The following is a 17,596-nucleotide window of genomic DNA, read 5'->3' as shown; positions in this document are numbered from 1 at the left end:
GTAGCGACTTGCTGATCATTCTTCAGAACTGCTTTTCTGAGGATTGCTTTTTTCAGACTGCTGCTCTTCGCTTAAAACTGTGATAGTGCCGTACGTGATTTAGTCCAACTCGGCAAGCTTCATATCCCGCGGAAGAACAGCAGGCACCGAAGAACAATTGAAAACCCATAAGCTTGAGGCGCCATTCACAACTCTCACGAGAGAATGAGGCACAAGTACATTTTTCTTCACGCAACCCGTCGCAAGTGGTTGAATTTGCGCGTCAAACGGTGAAAGGTCGGCAACAGCAAGATTAACAAGGCACTCTCCGCTGACACCACAAAACGTCACACCACCATTCCACGGGAACATAACCTTCCGAACAAGCCTTTCCTTGAATGTGGCACTCATGACGGAAACCATAGCACCAGTATCCACTAACGCAGTTGCAGGCACACTATCAATTAATACACACACTTTGTTTTGCGACATCATAATAGGAAGAGGACCAGTTTGCAGTGACGAGACCAGCCAGCGACCTTACCTCCATCGGCTGTGCCGGCTAGTTTCTCAATGGAGGTGGTGGTGTAGAACGTCATTATGGTGATGTTGAATGGCTTAAGCGACTGGTTGGTGGCGTCAGGCTGCGGTCTGATGCTGGCGAGTCACTCCTCCTGTTGGAGTGGCGGAAGGAATTCCTGGGTGGTGAGCCTGTAGTGTTTGTTGCACAATGTTCTGCCGGCCAATGATCATCGTTAACGCTTTCAAACTTAGGCCAAGTCGGTGGTAGGCCATACCTTGTCTGGCAGTGACGGCGACAAAAACGAGAGATGTGTCCTATGGCACCGCAGCTGTAGCAAACAGGTGAAGGGCGACCGACGTTGTAGACTTCGGGATAAGCCGCCCTCCGACACTGCGAGTAGTAGACACAATCTTGCAAGTGCTGATTCATGGTCGTACCTCGATAAGCGCGTTGGTCATGCGTCAAGTCGTCAGGAAAAGAATGGTGGTGCTGTTGTAGGGTATTGGTTCGACTGTCTGCAACGCCTGGTATGGCTGACAGCGAAGAAACCACCGGTGCAGTTTTGTGAGGTTGATTAAAAACACAACCAAACTGTCTGGCCTTCACGGTGTTCACTGATTCGCTGTGTCACTCGAGTTACTCACAGACAATTTGCCTCGCAGTGGTCGCGAGGTCCAAATGGATACTGTAGCTGTCCTCAAAGCCTGCAACTGTCGCAAGATTTGCCAACCTGCCGAACTTTGGCCTGATACAGTATAGCTTTAAGGTCTCAAATGTGCGGCAATGCTTGATCCCGTCAGCTACCGAATTGAGACTTTCCTTGCCAATCAAGTAGGTACACATGTCTTCGGCAATACCTTTCAGAAGATGCCCGACTTTGTCGTCTTCAAACATACTAGGATTTGCCGTCTTACACAACTTCAGGATCGCCTCAATGTATGTGGTACAAATCTCACCTGGCACTTGAGCACGCTGAAGGAATGTCTGCTCGGCTCGCTTTCTTTTCGCAGTGGAATCCCCGAAGCACTCTGTGAGTTGGATAGCGAAGTGATCCCAGGTTGTTAACGACTCTTCGTGGTTACCACACAAGAGCAGTGTCTGTCACGAAAAGAGCAACATACCCTAGCTGAGCCGTGGCACCCCAGCCGTTGTACTTGCTCACACGTCTGTAGTGTGTCAGCCATTCTTCCACGTCCTCGCCGGGTTTCCCTGAGAAAGGCTGTGGCTCCAACTGACGCATCCAGGCACCAGGTGTCCGCGCCGGAGGTGCTGAAGATGACTGTAGGTCACCGTTGTTCGACATCGCGAGTTCTGGTAGTGTTGGAGGCAGTTGCATGAGGCGTCGGCTTCGGTGACGACTTAGCGGCAGTGTCTCTGTCATCTTGGGCGATTTTCCAGCATCTCCACCACAAAGCTGTTACGATTAAAGTCAAAGGGTGTTTATTAGCAGGGCGAGGTTGATGATTGGGTAATAATGGCGTCGGTATCTGCACCAGTTCAAGTCTTCCTCCTCTTCAATGGGTGGTAGTATGCGTCGACCATCTGACTCGTTACGCAGAAACTGTGGCGATACCATCCTCAACAGCGACATGCATAGCCATGTTTTTGCTTAGATTCATCATTCTTCGGCATGGCCCTTCCAGAGTGATCATTAGTGATTGTGGTCGTCAGCTCATGGCGGACGCCGTCATGAACTGTTTCGTCATTTCTGCCATTCAGCCCCTTATCACCCTTAGACGAATGGGCTGACAGAACGTACGAACAGAACTCTGACTTACATGTTGGCCATGTACATATCATCTGACAACAAAGACTGGGATGACATTTTCTCCTTCATTACCTTGGCGTATAACACGGCCAAACATGATACAACCAATTACAGTCCTTTTTACATCCTTTACGCACATTCACCGTAAAGCTGCATCGATACTATTCTACCATTTGACTTCCATAGGGACTACTCTGTCTCCAAGACACTCTGCCTAGCCGAAGAAGCCCGGTGTATTGCTCGTCTTCGTACTGTGGTTTCGCATTACCGATCAAAAAAAAGCTATGAGAGCTGCCATGAGTCTGTTGCATACTGCAAAAGAGACTTTGAGTGGTTGTGGAGGCCACACTGTAAATGGGGCCTACGCGAGAAGTTTTTACCCCAGTACAGTGGCCCATTCGTCATTGTTTATTGCTTGAGCGATCTGACATATGTGGTAGCAGGGCTGATATCATCTGGCCCTCGATCAAACCGGACCCAACTGGTACATGTTGCTCGCCTTAAACCGTTTCCCCTTAAACATTCGGAGCGGTTCATACTCACCCAGCGGGCTTCGTCTGGGAGTCAGGAAATGCAAGGGATATGAGCCGAGAGAGGTGAAGAGGAGGAAGACGTGAACTGGTGCAGATACCGACACCATTACCGATCATCAACCTCACCCTGCTAATAAACACCCTTCGACTTTGACCGTAACAAAATGTCATCAGCTCACTGCATTAAAATGCCTACAAATGGTGATAGTGTCATCCTCAGCAAGCACAAGTGCATTTTTCCTTAATTTTCTCTACAGCTGCTTCTCATTCTTTACTATGCCTCATTGCTTATAAGAGATCTTGAAACAGCTGTGATGATTGCATAAAACCAAGTACTAATTAATTAGAATAAGCTGTTTGAATAATTAACAAGCAATTCAAGAGCTGTGTGTAAAGTGTGTAATTTATTATAAGGTTTTAAATATGTGCATTGCAACAGAATGTAACAGTGCTACTACTCCAAGTTTTCAGCTCCTCTTGCATTTGGGGCATTACATTGCTTTGCAACATGACTTATGCAATCATTGTTATCGGAATCTCAGCATTTGTCAGAATCTTCAATCACTCCATTTTGGAATGGTCGAAGAGTGATCACCATTGGGACGCGATATCGCTTTGCAACATCACTCGTTTGATCACTGTTATCAGAATCTCAGCATTTGTCAGAATCTTCAATCACTTCTTTTTGGAGTGGTCGAAGAGTAATCACCACAAAAATATTGATTCTTTTACAAGCAATGATAATCTTAAACAGTATAGAACGTGAAACTGCATCATTAGATTAAGACCATTGACAGTCTATTTAGTATTTTGGGGTCAGTGTACCAGGTTTGAATAAGCTTAACTTCTGGCTTTCCTTCATTTCAGCACTGTCTCTTTAAGTTAATGAAAATCCCCTAAAGGCAAGCAAAAGCTAATGGCCACACTTTAAAAAATCTTTTTTTGCACTTGCAGTTTATTTTGGTCCCCAAAAAAATGCTGTTTGTGTTGCGTGCATACCCTTTGTAGCACTATGTAACCCAATGCAACTTTCCTGCCAAAAGCACTATGTCAAACTGATATACACATACCATTTGTGACGAGGAGCACAAGCAATATATAAATGACAATTACATATTGTTTAAGAAAAAAATAGACTTAACATGATGTATATTTTTCCTAAAGTGCAGTTGTAGGGAACAGACATACGTAGATCAAGTATTCTGTGGTTTTTATGAACACTACCAAGACAACTGGAACCTTGCACCTACTAACTACAGTCGAACCCCTTTATACAGTTGAACTCCTTTATAAGAGGCATGCTCCGAGCAGCAATTTTTGTCTTTCATATGAGATGTCTCTTATAAGCATGGTACTACGTATGCATTTTCCTATCAACTCGTATTTTACTGTAGGCACACTGGTATCTTTTATACCCATTGGTCTCTTATATCAGTGTCTCTTATAAAAGGGTTCGAGTCTACAAGAGACACTGACGTAAGAGACAAATGTGTACAAGAGACACCAGTGTACTTACAGTGGACTCCCAATAAACGAAACTCGCTTAAACGAAAACACCTCATTAACAGAAATTAACGGGCTCATGTGGCTGGATTTTTATGTGTTGCACAGTAAAACTCATCGGTTAATCGAAACAGTGCTTATTGGTCACCTACAGTTAAACGGCACAAACTTTAAACACAGCATAGACTCATTCAGGCCAAAGGTAGTCTCACAACCATGGCGACACCTCGAAACAAGCCAATCCAGTAGCCATTTGCACTTGTGGTGGCTGTGGGAGCCGAGTCGCTGAGTCAGTTGTGTGTTAGGCCTATTTGTGCGGTGGATCACGGTGTTATTTCAGCCAGGTGGAAAGGAAGCGGCCGCACCATGCACTCTCGCTTGAAAAAAAGCTGCGAATTCTTGAGGAGCTCGATCGAAGTGACCTGCCCAAGACGGAGGTGTCGAAAAAATATGACATCCCGAAATCTACACTATGGCGAATCTGCAGAGAGGACAGATTGAAGGCACTGTAAAGAATGGGAGCTTTACATCTAAACGGATACAGATGCAGACGATGCCTTATGAACAATAGAAAAATTTCCTTTTCTCTGGTTCAAGCGTGCACGGAGTTCCAATTTGCCCATAAGCGGACCAATTCTCGAGCAGAAAGCTCGAGAGATCGCCATGCAAATGGGTGTTGAAAACTTCGTCATAAGCGACGGATGGCTCAGCCACTTCAAAACACACCATGGCCTAGTCTTCAAAGCAATCTCAGGTGAAAGTGCTGCAGTCAACACGGGCAGTGCAAGGAAATTTTGATGAGCTTTGAGCCACAAGACGTCTTCAACGTCAACGAGATGGGTCTTTTTTATAAGGCACTTCCATCAAAGACTCTTACCTTCAAAGGCGAAGCCTGTAGTGGAGGAAAATGTAGTAAAGATCGCATCACTGTGCTGGTGGGTGAAAACATGGCAGGAGATGAGAAATTTAAGCTGTTGGCAATAGCAAAATCAAGGCAACCACGTTGTTTCAAAGGCGTTTGACACTTCTCGTTGCGTACCATGCGAACGGAAGAGGGTGGATGACCATGGCGATTTTCGAGAACTGGCTACAGGAGGAAGAGGCAAGATTTATGAGGCAGGGCAGGAAGGTTGCCTTCATCGTGGATAATTGCCCAGCCCATGGTCAGGTTGAAAGACATCAAGCCATTCTTGCCAGCCAATCTTCTTGTCAGGCAGTGATCCAGCCGATGAATCAAAGGGTTATTCAGAATATTAAAGTTTATTACTGCATACAATTGCTTTATCGAATGCTGCTTTGTGCACACAGCGGGAAATGCTACAGCATAGATTTATTGGCAGCCATCCACATTTTGGCTCATGTCTGGAAGCAGTGAAGGCAACAACAATACACAGATGCTTTCATCATGCTGGCTTTCAAGTGCAAGAAGCAGTACCTGATTAAGCAGGAAGCCCTGCTGAATCAGACATTGAGGCAGTATTCAGTGAGGTCGTGCTCTCTGCCCCTTTCACGCTGCAAGATTACGAATAAATTGATAAAAATGTTCGTACTTGTCGTGAGGAGACTGTAAAAGGAAATGATTGCCGAAGTGCAAGATGAGGATCAACGTTCCGGCGGTGAATGTGATGACAATATTGCCAGTGCACTGGTGCCACCAGACCAATCAGCTAAAGAGGCTGTTGAACTTTTGCAGCGCTATGTTGAGCATGAGGCTTGTCCAGAATTTCTGGCCAGTTTGTCAGTCAGGCATGGGTGCATACCTTGTGAAAAAACAGCTTAAGCTTGCCCAACAGACAACCCTTCACTCCTTTTTTTCTCCTACTCATCCTCATGAGTAAGATGAGGTTTGTGCAATTCGAATAAAGGTTTTGATTCACTAAATAGGTGTACTTTGCTTAAATGAAACGTATGATAAATGGAACAGTTTAATGGATCCCCTTCGAGTTCCATTTAAGAGGAGTTGACTGTACATCGAAATAGGCGTCTATAAGAAAATGTATATGTTGTACCCTTTTTTATAGCAGGCAGACAGCTCCTATTAAAGATGAGTTACTACACGCTGCATGTCTCTTATAAAGGGGTTCAACTGTACCCAAAAGCTTTTATGCTTACGTGGAACAAGTGCTCCTAGCACATTTGGTTCCATACTAGGATTCTGCATACCTGTTTATCTCTCAGTAAACGAAGCTCCGATTAAACGGAACACATTTTCTTGGTCCCTTCAGGTTCCGTTTATTGGGAGTCTATTGTACTCAGTGAGATTCCGCTGTTGCACTCACCTGGATGTGGCATGAGAAGGCATGACTGTTGTGGGGCTCCCAGTGGTAGTAGTGGTGATTGTGGTAATGCCATTCTTGATGGAGCCATTGCTAGTGCCATTCATCACAAGGTTCGGAGGAGGCGTGGCAGGGAGAGTTGGAGGCACCACTTTGGGAGGAACTGGGGGTTTTCCATTCAGGCTCATCACGGGCTCTCTCATGTCCACTGAAGCCAGCGTCTTGCCATTGCCGAGGTGCAGCGCCCTCTTGTGTTCTTCACGGGCAATACGTGCTATCTCTCGAATCTGCTTCTCCACTTCCTTTGCTTTCTTCTCTGTATGGACAGGAGAGCGTAAATTAGAGTAACCTGATTCGCAATCTCGGAACAAGCCAGCCAATCGACAGACACGCATTGTGTTGCCATTGTCAGAAACGCATGAAATTCGCGTGGCATATTTCCAAGGCACTCGATATTACATTCCAAGAAAGAAAATGAATTATAGTGTTGTTTCATATGACTTTCACTATAGAGTTAATGATCGTGCAACTAATTATGTAGTTATTCTGCCACCAGCCAGCTTCAGTACTTGAATAAAAATAATTAGGCCCGAAATGCATGCAGTTTTTTTTTTTTTTTTGGTTGTATTCGTTTCCAGCAGAAAGAAATACCTTTCACATTGTTCCTGGACCACGGCACGTTGAATGATCGTCAAACATAGTAGTGTCTCTAGTAAAATAATCATCTGGAGCCATACAGAGCACAATGAAATTAAATGACTGCTAGTTGTCTATTCAGAAAAGCAGCAGTAATGGGCACACCGAGTTTCAAGTCATTTGAAGAAACAGGCGGTGTGTGAAGCCCCTTTGAAGTTCGCGTCTGCAAATGTGGACACCGTGACTGAAAGAACTGCCATATTTGTACTGCATGAAGTGGTGCAAGGTATTATGCTATAATTAAACTGTAACACCAATACTTTCACTTTCTACAAAAATTTTTTTATAAATTGCCAATAGCATGCAGTAGACACTTCTCGCATCATAAATTGAACAGTTACACTTATTAGCATTTAAAAATATTGTGCAACTTTCGGGCGTCTTTTTTCTAGTGTAAAGGTGATGCCTTTGTTTAAGATGCTGCCTATTCCTTTTGAAACAAGTAGAAGAAACTGGTGTATAAGACGCAGTCATTTTTAACTTGGCCGTCATAATGAAATACAATTACACGTGCTTTTACCGTAATTACTCGAATCTATCGCGCACCTTTTTTCCGGTCAAGCGAGTTCAAAAATGGCATGCGCGTTAGAATCGAGTACGAACAAAAAAATTACGGTCAATCTATTGCCATCGGCAAATCCAAAATGGCCGCCCCCTACGTGCGTCGGCATGGCGCGTCGGCCATTTCCGCCTATGTGTTTCCCATGTGCGGCACTTCGTACGTGTGCTGAGGAGTTCGTCATCTAGTAGTGCATTAGAATCGACGGCGTGGAAGGGCTGACTCCCAAAACTCGAGTGCACCATGATGCCGCTTTTAAAAGAAAAGTCATCGCGTGTGCAGAAACGGACGAAAATCGGGCCGCATCGCGGTCGTTCGGAGTTCCCGAAACGTGCGTGCAGGACCGGCGGAAACAAAAGCAGAAGATTGTCGACAGCAATGCTTCACGCAAAGGCTTCTGTGGATCACAGCAGGGTTGGTTTCCGCAAATTAAAGAGCTGCTCGGCGAGTATATGCTTGAGCAGCGAGCGGCACAGCGGCCCGTGACGACAGAACTGCTCCAAGTGCGGGCTATGCAATTAGTCTTAGAAAAAGGCCTAATGCGGAGCCAGTTTAAAGTGAGCAGGTGCTGGCTAACTAACTTTATGAAGAGGAAAGGCTTTTTCCTCCAAAGGGGAACATGCATATGCGAAAAGTTTTGCGGAGGAGTACGATGAAAAGCTTCACAGTTTTCAGAGGTTCGTCCTAAACTTGGGGCGCAACAACGGCTACCTGCTTGGGCAAATCGGGAGCCGATCAGACGCCTCTTTACTTCGACATGCCTGGCACCACAACCGTCAAGAAGAAGGGGGCGAAGCAAGTTCGCATGCTGACATCGGTCCACGGTAAAACTACAGTGACGGCAATGCTCTGTTACACGTCAGATGGGCACAAGCTTCGCCCGTACCTCATATTTAAATGGAAGACGCTCCCGAAAGGAGTCGTTTTTTTGAGTGGTGTGATCGTGCGGGCCAGCGAGAAAAATGGGTGCGCGTTGCAATTGATGTCTTACTTTTTTTTTTTTCGCGGTGAAAATCGGGTGCGCGTTACAATTGAGGGCGCGGTAGAATCGAATAAATACGGTACTTCACAAAATGTCATACCCACACATGCCTCGAAATACCTGGAAACTATTTTTATGACCTGCAATCGCTAACAGAATAACACTTACTGCTCTCCTAGGTAGTAGAAAATGGACATTCACAACGGCGCTTCACTCACTCACGCTGTCAAAAGTTTTGCAACTTCAAAAGTAGTGTCATGCGACTTTCATAACTTTCATAGTTTCTATAACATGGTGTGCTTAGGCTGAGCATACTTATGACAATCAAATTGCACCTAAACACATGCACACAAAGGTGAAATGGTGCCCAGATGACTGAAGCTGTAACTATGGCCAGCAGAGTTTCCTACAATTTCGTAAAGAGAAAACTGGTGCTGTACATTTTTGTATGCATGAGGAAGTTTTATATGCCAGAATAAGATTCACATCATATTCAAAGAATGAGAACACTTCGAAAACACGTCTGGCAGCATTCTATATCTCACGATAGTTCATCTCTTAATAGAAAAACATGCAAAGAGCTGTTTTTTTTTACATGAAAACAATATTTCTGTATATATGAAAAATTTTACTCGGATATACATTTAGACGAAACAGAAGTTTGGAAAGCATACAGGAAGGTTACTGTTGGCTCTGCGACTTCTTATTATGCACTTATTCTTTTAAAGGCTTGATATCACGAAGTAAAAGTAAACATTAAAAATGGATGCCAGATGGATGAATGAAAATATCAAGGCTTTATTTTAACGCCGCTTCATTTATGCCTCCACGTGCATGTTTCTGGCCAAGCCTCGCTCAAAACCAACAGACATAGGCCTCCAAGACACACAAAGCATGAGCAAAGAGGTATTGAGCTTGGTTCTTCATGATTAAAGAACTGCGCTACAGTTACTGTGAAACACAAAACTAGGGAGGAGACACGAAACGAAGTGAACACTACAAGCGCAAACTATCAAGTGAATTTATTGCAAATAAGCTTGGGGCAAAGAAGACTTCCAGGAAAGGGAAAGATTGGTTTTCGATGAGGGTCAGGGGGGAGGGTATAATCTTGCTGAACTGTTTTCAGGTGCGACACGTGGGATAATTACGATTACGAGATGTGGCCATGACTCAAAGTTCTTTCCCGAGTATGCCAATTCAAATTGCTATATCTGGCTTCTGATGAATTCGATTTCTGTTGAGGTCAGTAGAATGGAGCTTGATCTGATTCATGCGCTTTTTTAGTCCAATATGTGAAATACTTCCCGAATTTGGCGTGTAGTCTTATTCTTTGATTCGGCCAGAATTATCCGACCAGGGAAGAGCCTGTGTCAGATCAAGCTCCATTCTACTAACCCCGACGGAAATTGAATTCATGAGAAGGCAGATATAACAATTTGAGTCAGCATACTCGGAAAATAACTTTGAGGCATCGCCACATCTCGAAATAGTAATCACTCCACATGTAGAACCTGAAAACAGTTCAGCGAAATTGCTGCCGCCCCCCCCCCCCCCCCACCCTCATTGAAAACCGACCTTTACATTTCCTGAAAGTCTTCTTTCGTGCAAGCTTTTTTACAATAAATTCACTTGATAGTTTGTGCTTATAGTGAACCCTTCGTTTCGTGTCTCCTCCCTAACTTCATATTTTGCAGTAACTGTTGCGCAGTTTTTGAAACCCAAACTCTTATTCCCATGATGGCATGGAGCCCATCAAAAAAAAAAAACTGGCCCAGACAGTGGAACCAGATGTCCTTCTCATTCATATTGTAGGAAAGTGAGACTGCTGAAAATCTAAGACTTCTCGTAAGGAAACTTGAGAGGATTACAACTAACTAAAGCATCATTTAGAAGGGGTAAATAGTTTGCACGATCATGCAGCAATAAAAACCAGTGGTACCACAATTTTTATTTATTTCATTGATTCCACTGCTTAAGTGTTTGGTTTAAGGGCTCAAAACGCTAGTAACTACACACAAGAGCCAAACACCACATGTGATAACGGTGGCTTTTATCCAAACTACTATGCTGTAGAGTAAGGAACTAGCATGTTCCCACGATTCCTTTATGTTAACACAAGGGTCAATTTCTCTCCAGTCTTAAAGAAAAAAGCCCGTGGGGCATAGCTTATGACGAGCAGCCGCACAGCAGTGAGCAATAATTGCTCATAAAGCATGTTCACAGCCTCCAAGGGGAAGTGCCAACCACTTCATTAACAAAACAATGTAAGAAAGACTTCGCATCATTTCTTCCACACATGTTACCTTGCTCAATCCAAAATTCCTCCTGAACCATGCTCTCACGTTCAGCAGCCTCAAAACTTTTGCGCTGCTGGGCCTTGATTTCTTGGTATATCTCCTGTGACCTTTGCTCCATCAGTTGTTTCAGGCTTTCCTCTCGATTCTGAACGTGGGAAAAGTGCAAGAGCCCTTAGATGTGCCAGCATTATACAAAAAAGAATCCCGTACATACCATTTCAGAATGCATTAATTAACACCTCATGAAAGCGAAGTAGTACAACTACATTCTAAAAAGGCAGGGCATGCTGTTAAGGGTGGGAAGGAGGATCGCAGGAGGATACGAAAACAAAAACAGGTTTATGACACTATTTACACTTATTTACAGCAAAGAAAGGTCAGTGGTTTCACAAACCACAAGCGTGGTGGTTGAACCGTTACATAATTCAGAGCGACGTCCAGCACTCTGCGGCGTTGTTTTAAGCCTTGTCGGGCTCCTCCTCTCCGAGTGGGACACCAATCACACACACACAACAGGTGAGGGGGACGAGTTTGCACGGCCCTTGTGCACGTCCAATATTGAGTCGTGATTGAGTCGCTAGTCGAGAGGTCCCAAGATCCTGACAGCGCACATCAAAGGGTCTGCTGCACAGCTCGCCTAATTAGCAGGGTGATTTGCGGTGGCCGCCGCGGTCTCTTCCAGGAAGATGCTGTCTTTGTTGTCCTCTCTCGAACGGTTAACGACGTCGTGGCGACACGACGTCTCCCCCTCGGGCTAGCAGGGACAATGCCTGACGAGCATAGGCAGCCCGCCGGTCGGCTACGTGATTGAGGATTAAAAGAGTGTGACCGGCGCCAGAGCTCCCCCGTCAGTTCTGGCGCCGGTCACAACAGCTTCCCCATCGCCAGATGAGTCGCCGAGGGCATCAGTCACCGCTTCTGCTCGAAGAGACGACGAAAGGGTCCATAGCTGTAAGTCAGGAACTCGCCCTCGCTCGCCACATGGTCTGGGTAATTGCTCAAATCTTCGACAGCGTCTGGCAGACTGGGCGCCAGAGAGATTGAGAGCCTCCCCAGTAGACCGGCTTACGCACAATGACGTCTGCCCAGACGAATTTCCAGGCCAAACTTAACAATGCAAACATGATCACAAGAAAAAAAGTCGTGACACTACACCGCAGCATTTCTGAATTATTACTTTGTCACGACTTCTTGTGAAAGTGTTTGCATGCCCCGTTTATTTAGAATGAATACTTACCCATTAGCTCAGTGCTCTGTTATTCTATCTACAGTGGCCCACAGCTGAACGCAGAATCTCAACTTAACCACGCTAGTAAAAACACGTGGAAGCATGCTTGAAGCAGCATGCCGCCACTAAAACTGCCACATGAACAGGCAGAATGGTGAAAAAAGTGCACATTATACTTAGTCACAACCGAAAAAAAAAATGTCAGCTCCTCAAACAGACATCACTGTCCCTCCCACAGAGAATTTGCGTAAAGGCTTTTTCTAACAGCACTTACTCATTCGCACTATGTTGAGCACTATTCCAGTGCATAATATAGCTGACCCTAGTTTCCCCATACAGATTGACATTGTTTATGTCAGAAAAGTTGAAGTCAGAAAAATGAGCGCCTTGGTACATTTTGTTAGGAATTCTGACACCACCGCTCAACCAGAAGCAACACTTTAGCTAATAAGTACAAACTTTTTAAATCCCGAAATGCGTAGTAGTTACATTAGCCGAGGAAAAGCGCTTGCGGGTCGAGCGGGAATCGGCTAGCACACACTGTTTCTTACAAATGATTGGCAGGCGAGCCACAGTGTTGTGGATGGAGCCACCATATTTTTTTCTAGGTTGTAACCGAGTGAAGTATGGTAGGTAATTGCTCGCATTTTCACAAGTATTTCAGAAAAAAAAACTATGCAATCGCATTTCAACATGGCAAGGTCCTACACTTCCCTTTCAGAGGCTTGATGCCACGTTTTAAAATGGCCTGTGCAACAACAGAAAGACTCGGGCACCAAAAGCAGAGACTCACTTTAATCTCTTGCTGCTTCTGAGAAAGCCACATGCTCCGATCCACCGTGGAGACCCGCGATGTAGCAACCACCGAGTCCTGGAGGAGGGCAGCCACTTCTTTCTCCAACGAGAAGCAGCCTTCCAGGGGCTTCTTTTTGCGCCGCAACCGAACCACTTCCTCTATACAGTCTTTCGGTATGTCTGGTGGAGGTGAAGGAGTCGTTGGCACCACCACTATTTCCTTTTGCTGTTGTTGTTGCGGCTGCTGCTGCTGTTGTTGTTGCTGCTGCTGCCAAAGCTGCTCCTGCTGCTGCTGCTCCTGCCTCTGCTGCTGTTGCTTTTGTTGCTGCTCCTCTTGATTTCTGTTACCAACGAGTTGAGATAAGGCAGATGTCAGAAAATTTGTGCTACCTCTTGCTCTAAACTCTGCAGTTGTCTGCATAGTAACAAGAAAAGAATGTATTATAACGAACAGTAAAAGAGGCTATTAAATTTGGAGAATGTTTTCCCGGCGAAAACAACCGGCACAGACATAGCGCAAGAGCTCTGGGACACGAGGTAGTGCGTACTTTCATCACTCCTTGGGCTAGAGTAAAACAAATTTTCACTTCTAGACATGGTGGTGGCCACGTTACAATAGGAGTGAGGTCCACAAACAAATGCCTGTGCCATTTATCGAGCACATGTTGTAGGGCACAAGGTAATCAAAATTAGTTTGGATTCCTTACTATGATGTGCTGCACAACAAAAGTCTAATTTTGGTCAACAATACTACTGCTAAATCAAAGATGATGAAAGCCGTATATGTGAGTCTTTGTGCTACCACCCGAGTTATCTTCTACAGTTAAACCTGCTTATAATGAACCTCTATATAACGAAATTTTTCTATTCCCCGCCGTTGCTCCATAGAGACATGTATTTGCGACCTCTATGTATCAAAACAGCGGGAGACAACCTTGATATAACGAGTTTTCCCCATGGACAATCTAGAAATTTTGCACCGCATTTTGTCATTTTGGTGCGAGCATACATATTCGGCGGTTGCCCCACCACCAACGTAGTGCACAGCAGTGGCGGCGTGCAAGGCGCACCAGGCGAAAATAAGCGCTCGTTACAGCGCGCAGGTGCGCGTGAAGCGTGCAGGCAGGCCTGCATTTCACGAGTCGGCGTTGATTGATTGATATGTGGGGTTTAACGTCCCAAAACCACTATATGATTATGAGAGACGCCGTAGTGGAGGGCTCCGGAAATTTAGACCACCTGGGGTTCTTTAACGTGCACCCAAATCTGAGCACACGGGCCTACAACATTTCCGCCTCCATCGGAAATGCAGCCGCCGCAGCCGGGATGCACAAGTCGGCGTTGCCGCCGTTCTCACCGCCGCAGGTGCATGCGCGAGTGTCACCCCCCCTTCAAACCCCCCCCCCCCTAAAATAATAATAAAACCACTTTTGCACGTTGGTAGTGCACCGCGCAAAAGTTAGCGTAACATATGTGGGGCCGCGCTGAATATGGGGACGCTTTACCGAACATTTTTTTGCGATATTCATGTCTGTGTCCGTGTCGTTCGCTCTGTTTTCGACGCCGTGCGCGCGCATGGTATGGCCACCGACGACGTTCAGCTTTGCTTTTTTTGTCATTGTGACAGCAATTCTATGGACAGTCTCGACTTTCTATATAATGAAAACTCAAGAAAGAAAAAAATTACAGCATATCCACGGGGTGAATGATGAAGAGTGGGGCGGAGCTCATATACCTCGCCACACACCTCAAAAGAAACTCGTGAGTAACCTGTCATTTAAACAATGTTTATTATTTTAAATGTTGTTCCTTATTTTCGTTTTGCGGTTTCCCTTCATTATGACCGCTTTACGGTCAAAGAAATGTACCGAAAGCTATCGTCTCTCTCCTTCCAAACATTTTGGCCGTTTGGGGTATCGTTTTGGCGGACAAACAGACAACCGGACAGACAGACCAAAATTTTTGTGCTGAAGTACCCCAAGAAAGACTATCTTCTTTAAGAAAAAAAAAAAAAAGAGCCACCTGTGCTCAGCGCTCAGCTCGTCACGATGTGCCGACGCACGCTTATATTCCACACGTATTTTGCCCTGCAAACGGGGGGAGATGGGAGGGTTAGATGTTTGTGCGTGCGCGCTTATCCTTCGGCGCCGATGGGGAGACTTCGGCGCCGGTAGGGAGGCGCTGGCGCGCCTTTGAGTTTGACCAGAACGATTGCATTTAGTTGTCGGGTGCACAAAGATCACTTCGCTCACTGGACAGGAGCCGTTTGCAAAAAAAGTTCACTTTTCAAACATAGCGAAGTAACAACTAGGGCACTTGTTAGTTCGCGCTGAGATTATGTTTTTTGGCTCGTTTTTGTTTAAACAGCGCGTTAAGCATCGAGCAGCAAACGTTGTTAGTTCGCTCTCGTCCTGTGTGTGTTGTTTTCGAGCGCCATTTGTGCGTGAGCAGCACGCTGCACACTTCGATCTAGATGCCGTTCTCAGCGTAACATTCCACGTTGTTGCTATCGCATTCATTGCTTCGCCCATGCGGTGATACTGTGACTTTTCTTAATTTTGGACAACCGTGTCGTCACCACCGAGGGGATGTCAGATTAGGCGCTGATAAAAACTCTCTAAGACCACGACGACGACGGGTCTTCGGAGGTCGATTCATCACGCGCTTCTATCTCGCACCGCGCCACGAGTTCGCAGGATGGTAGCTTTCGCGATTAGCCTATTAGTTCCGGCAACATGACGGCGCATTGAATGTAAAGCAATGAACGCGATAGCAAAAAAAATTGCAGTGGCTTAGCTCAGCTATGCCAGGATATACGTAGCTTTAGCAAAGGTTCAGCTGATGGCTATATTACAGTGGCAAACGCCAGTCAGAGGTGCTATCAAGTGGCTCCAGTGCAGTGTCAGATGACAACTGCACAGGGAAGACGAGCGCGTCGGCGTCCATATGTCTACTAAGGCTATGACGGCACTCCTCTGGAAAGCGCACACCGGCGGCGGCGAGTCGCGCGCGGCCGCGGCCGAGTGCGAGGGAGGTGCCGGATCCGGTGCGTGACACCACTGATCGGCTGCGCAGCGCATCGAATTGCACGCACACCGGCAGCGAGCCGCGCACGGCGGCGGCGGAGTATCATTGCGCATGCGCAGACCAGTGCCATGCGAAATTGGCTCAGCGAGGCCAGTAAAACTAAGGCTACAAAATTGTAATGTTATAAGAAGTAAGGCTGGCAGTCAACTATTTTGGATCCAATATCACGGTACTCCTACAAAACGCTGGTGTTAGCAAATACGGCCACTCCAGGGTGAAACAGTCCCTTCGCGTTGAAACCACACTGATACTCGCCGATATAGCAAGCGTGCCAGCGATAGCGACCGCCCTTAAAATCCAAGTTCATTTTTACTACTCGAGCAATAACCCCCTCCCTCCCCACGTTGTTTCATACTTGTTAAAGACGGGTGGTTTACTTTCTGTTTGAGCATTTGACGGCAGTTCCAACACACAGGAGATGTTATCTTATGCACTTTCCATGTGATAGGGGTGGGTCGACTCATTTAGTTTCTGCTGCAACAGCACTCGTGCGCTTTTACTCGCTCGTGAAAGTTAGAATGCGCAGGGTAATGTTATTTATTTATTTTTTATTTATTTAATAATACTGTCAATCATCGCTTGAGGGTCATAACAGGGAGGAAGTAGAATAGTAAGTACAAACAAAAAACCAAAACAACTGGCACTCAAACAGCAATGCACACAAGAAACTGAAATTGGCACTAGTTCAATTCAACCATGACCAAAATAAGGATCGATTTCTCTGTCAAAAGATTGCACATAGGTACTATTAACAACATGATCGGGTAAATGATTCCATTCTTCTATATCATCCGGAAAAAATGACCACCGAAAGATGTCAGTGAGAGCGTTGAAAGGTTTAATGGGGGCATCACGATTCAATCTAGCACTACGTTTTCTGGGAAGGCGTATGTACTCGTCTTTAGGTATTTTTAATATCCATTGCATTATGCGATATAACTTTTTAAGTTTTTGTTTTTGTTTTCAAATTTCCAGTGGTTCTAAATTGCATGAATTGAGCATGTCAGTTACTAAATCCCGCCTTCTGTATCTAGAGCACACAAACCGTACTGCACGCCTCTGAATACGTTCTAACTTGGTAACTAAGTGTTTTTGGTGAGGGCTCCAAACCACGGAGGCGTACTCCAGTCTAGGTCTAATATATGTTTGGTATGCAAGCAGCTTAACAAGTTTCGGTGTTTTATGCAACTTCGCTCGAAGTTGCATCAATTTGGACTTGTTACGGAACATGGTGGCAACGGTGAAAACCGGCCGAGAATGTCCATACGATTGCTATCGCAATAATAATGCAGTTTTTTACTGTAAAATAAGAATTTCGGGTTAGCTCTCCCTTCACTCCCTCTTTTGTTTAACTTGAGCGTTTAAATTCT

At 45.5% G+C, this 17,596-nt stretch overlaps 1 protein-coding gene across 5 annotated transcripts in view; it reads right to left on the bottom strand.

Moving 5' to 3' along the window:
* LOC119161142 (SH2 domain-containing protein 4A) overlaps positions 1–17,596 on the bottom strand; it is a 417,994-nt gene that overhangs the window by 12,061 nt on the left and 388,337 nt on the right. For all 5 annotated transcript variants that reach the window (XM_037413493.2, XM_075879855.1, XM_037413491.2 and 2 more), the window contains 3 exons: positions 13,138–13,480; positions 11,123–11,261; positions 6,586–6,898 (listed from right to left, as the gene is read on the bottom strand). In XM_037413493.2, the coding sequence (XP_037269390.1) occupies positions 6,586–6,898; positions 11,123–11,261; positions 13,138–13,480 (795 nt within the window). The remainder of the gene's footprint in view (positions 1–6,585; positions 6,899–11,122; positions 11,262–13,137; positions 13,481–17,596) is intronic.

This window comes from Rhipicephalus microplus, chromosome X, assembly GCF_043290135.1.
Source record: "Rhipicephalus microplus isolate Deutch F79 chromosome X, USDA_Rmic, whole genome shotgun sequence".
NCBI classification, from domain to species: domain Eukaryota; kingdom Metazoa; phylum Arthropoda; class Arachnida; order Ixodida; family Ixodidae; genus Rhipicephalus; species Rhipicephalus microplus.
Note: the sequence above shows the minus strand (reverse complement) of the source record. Positions and strands in the feature narration are given on the sequence as shown.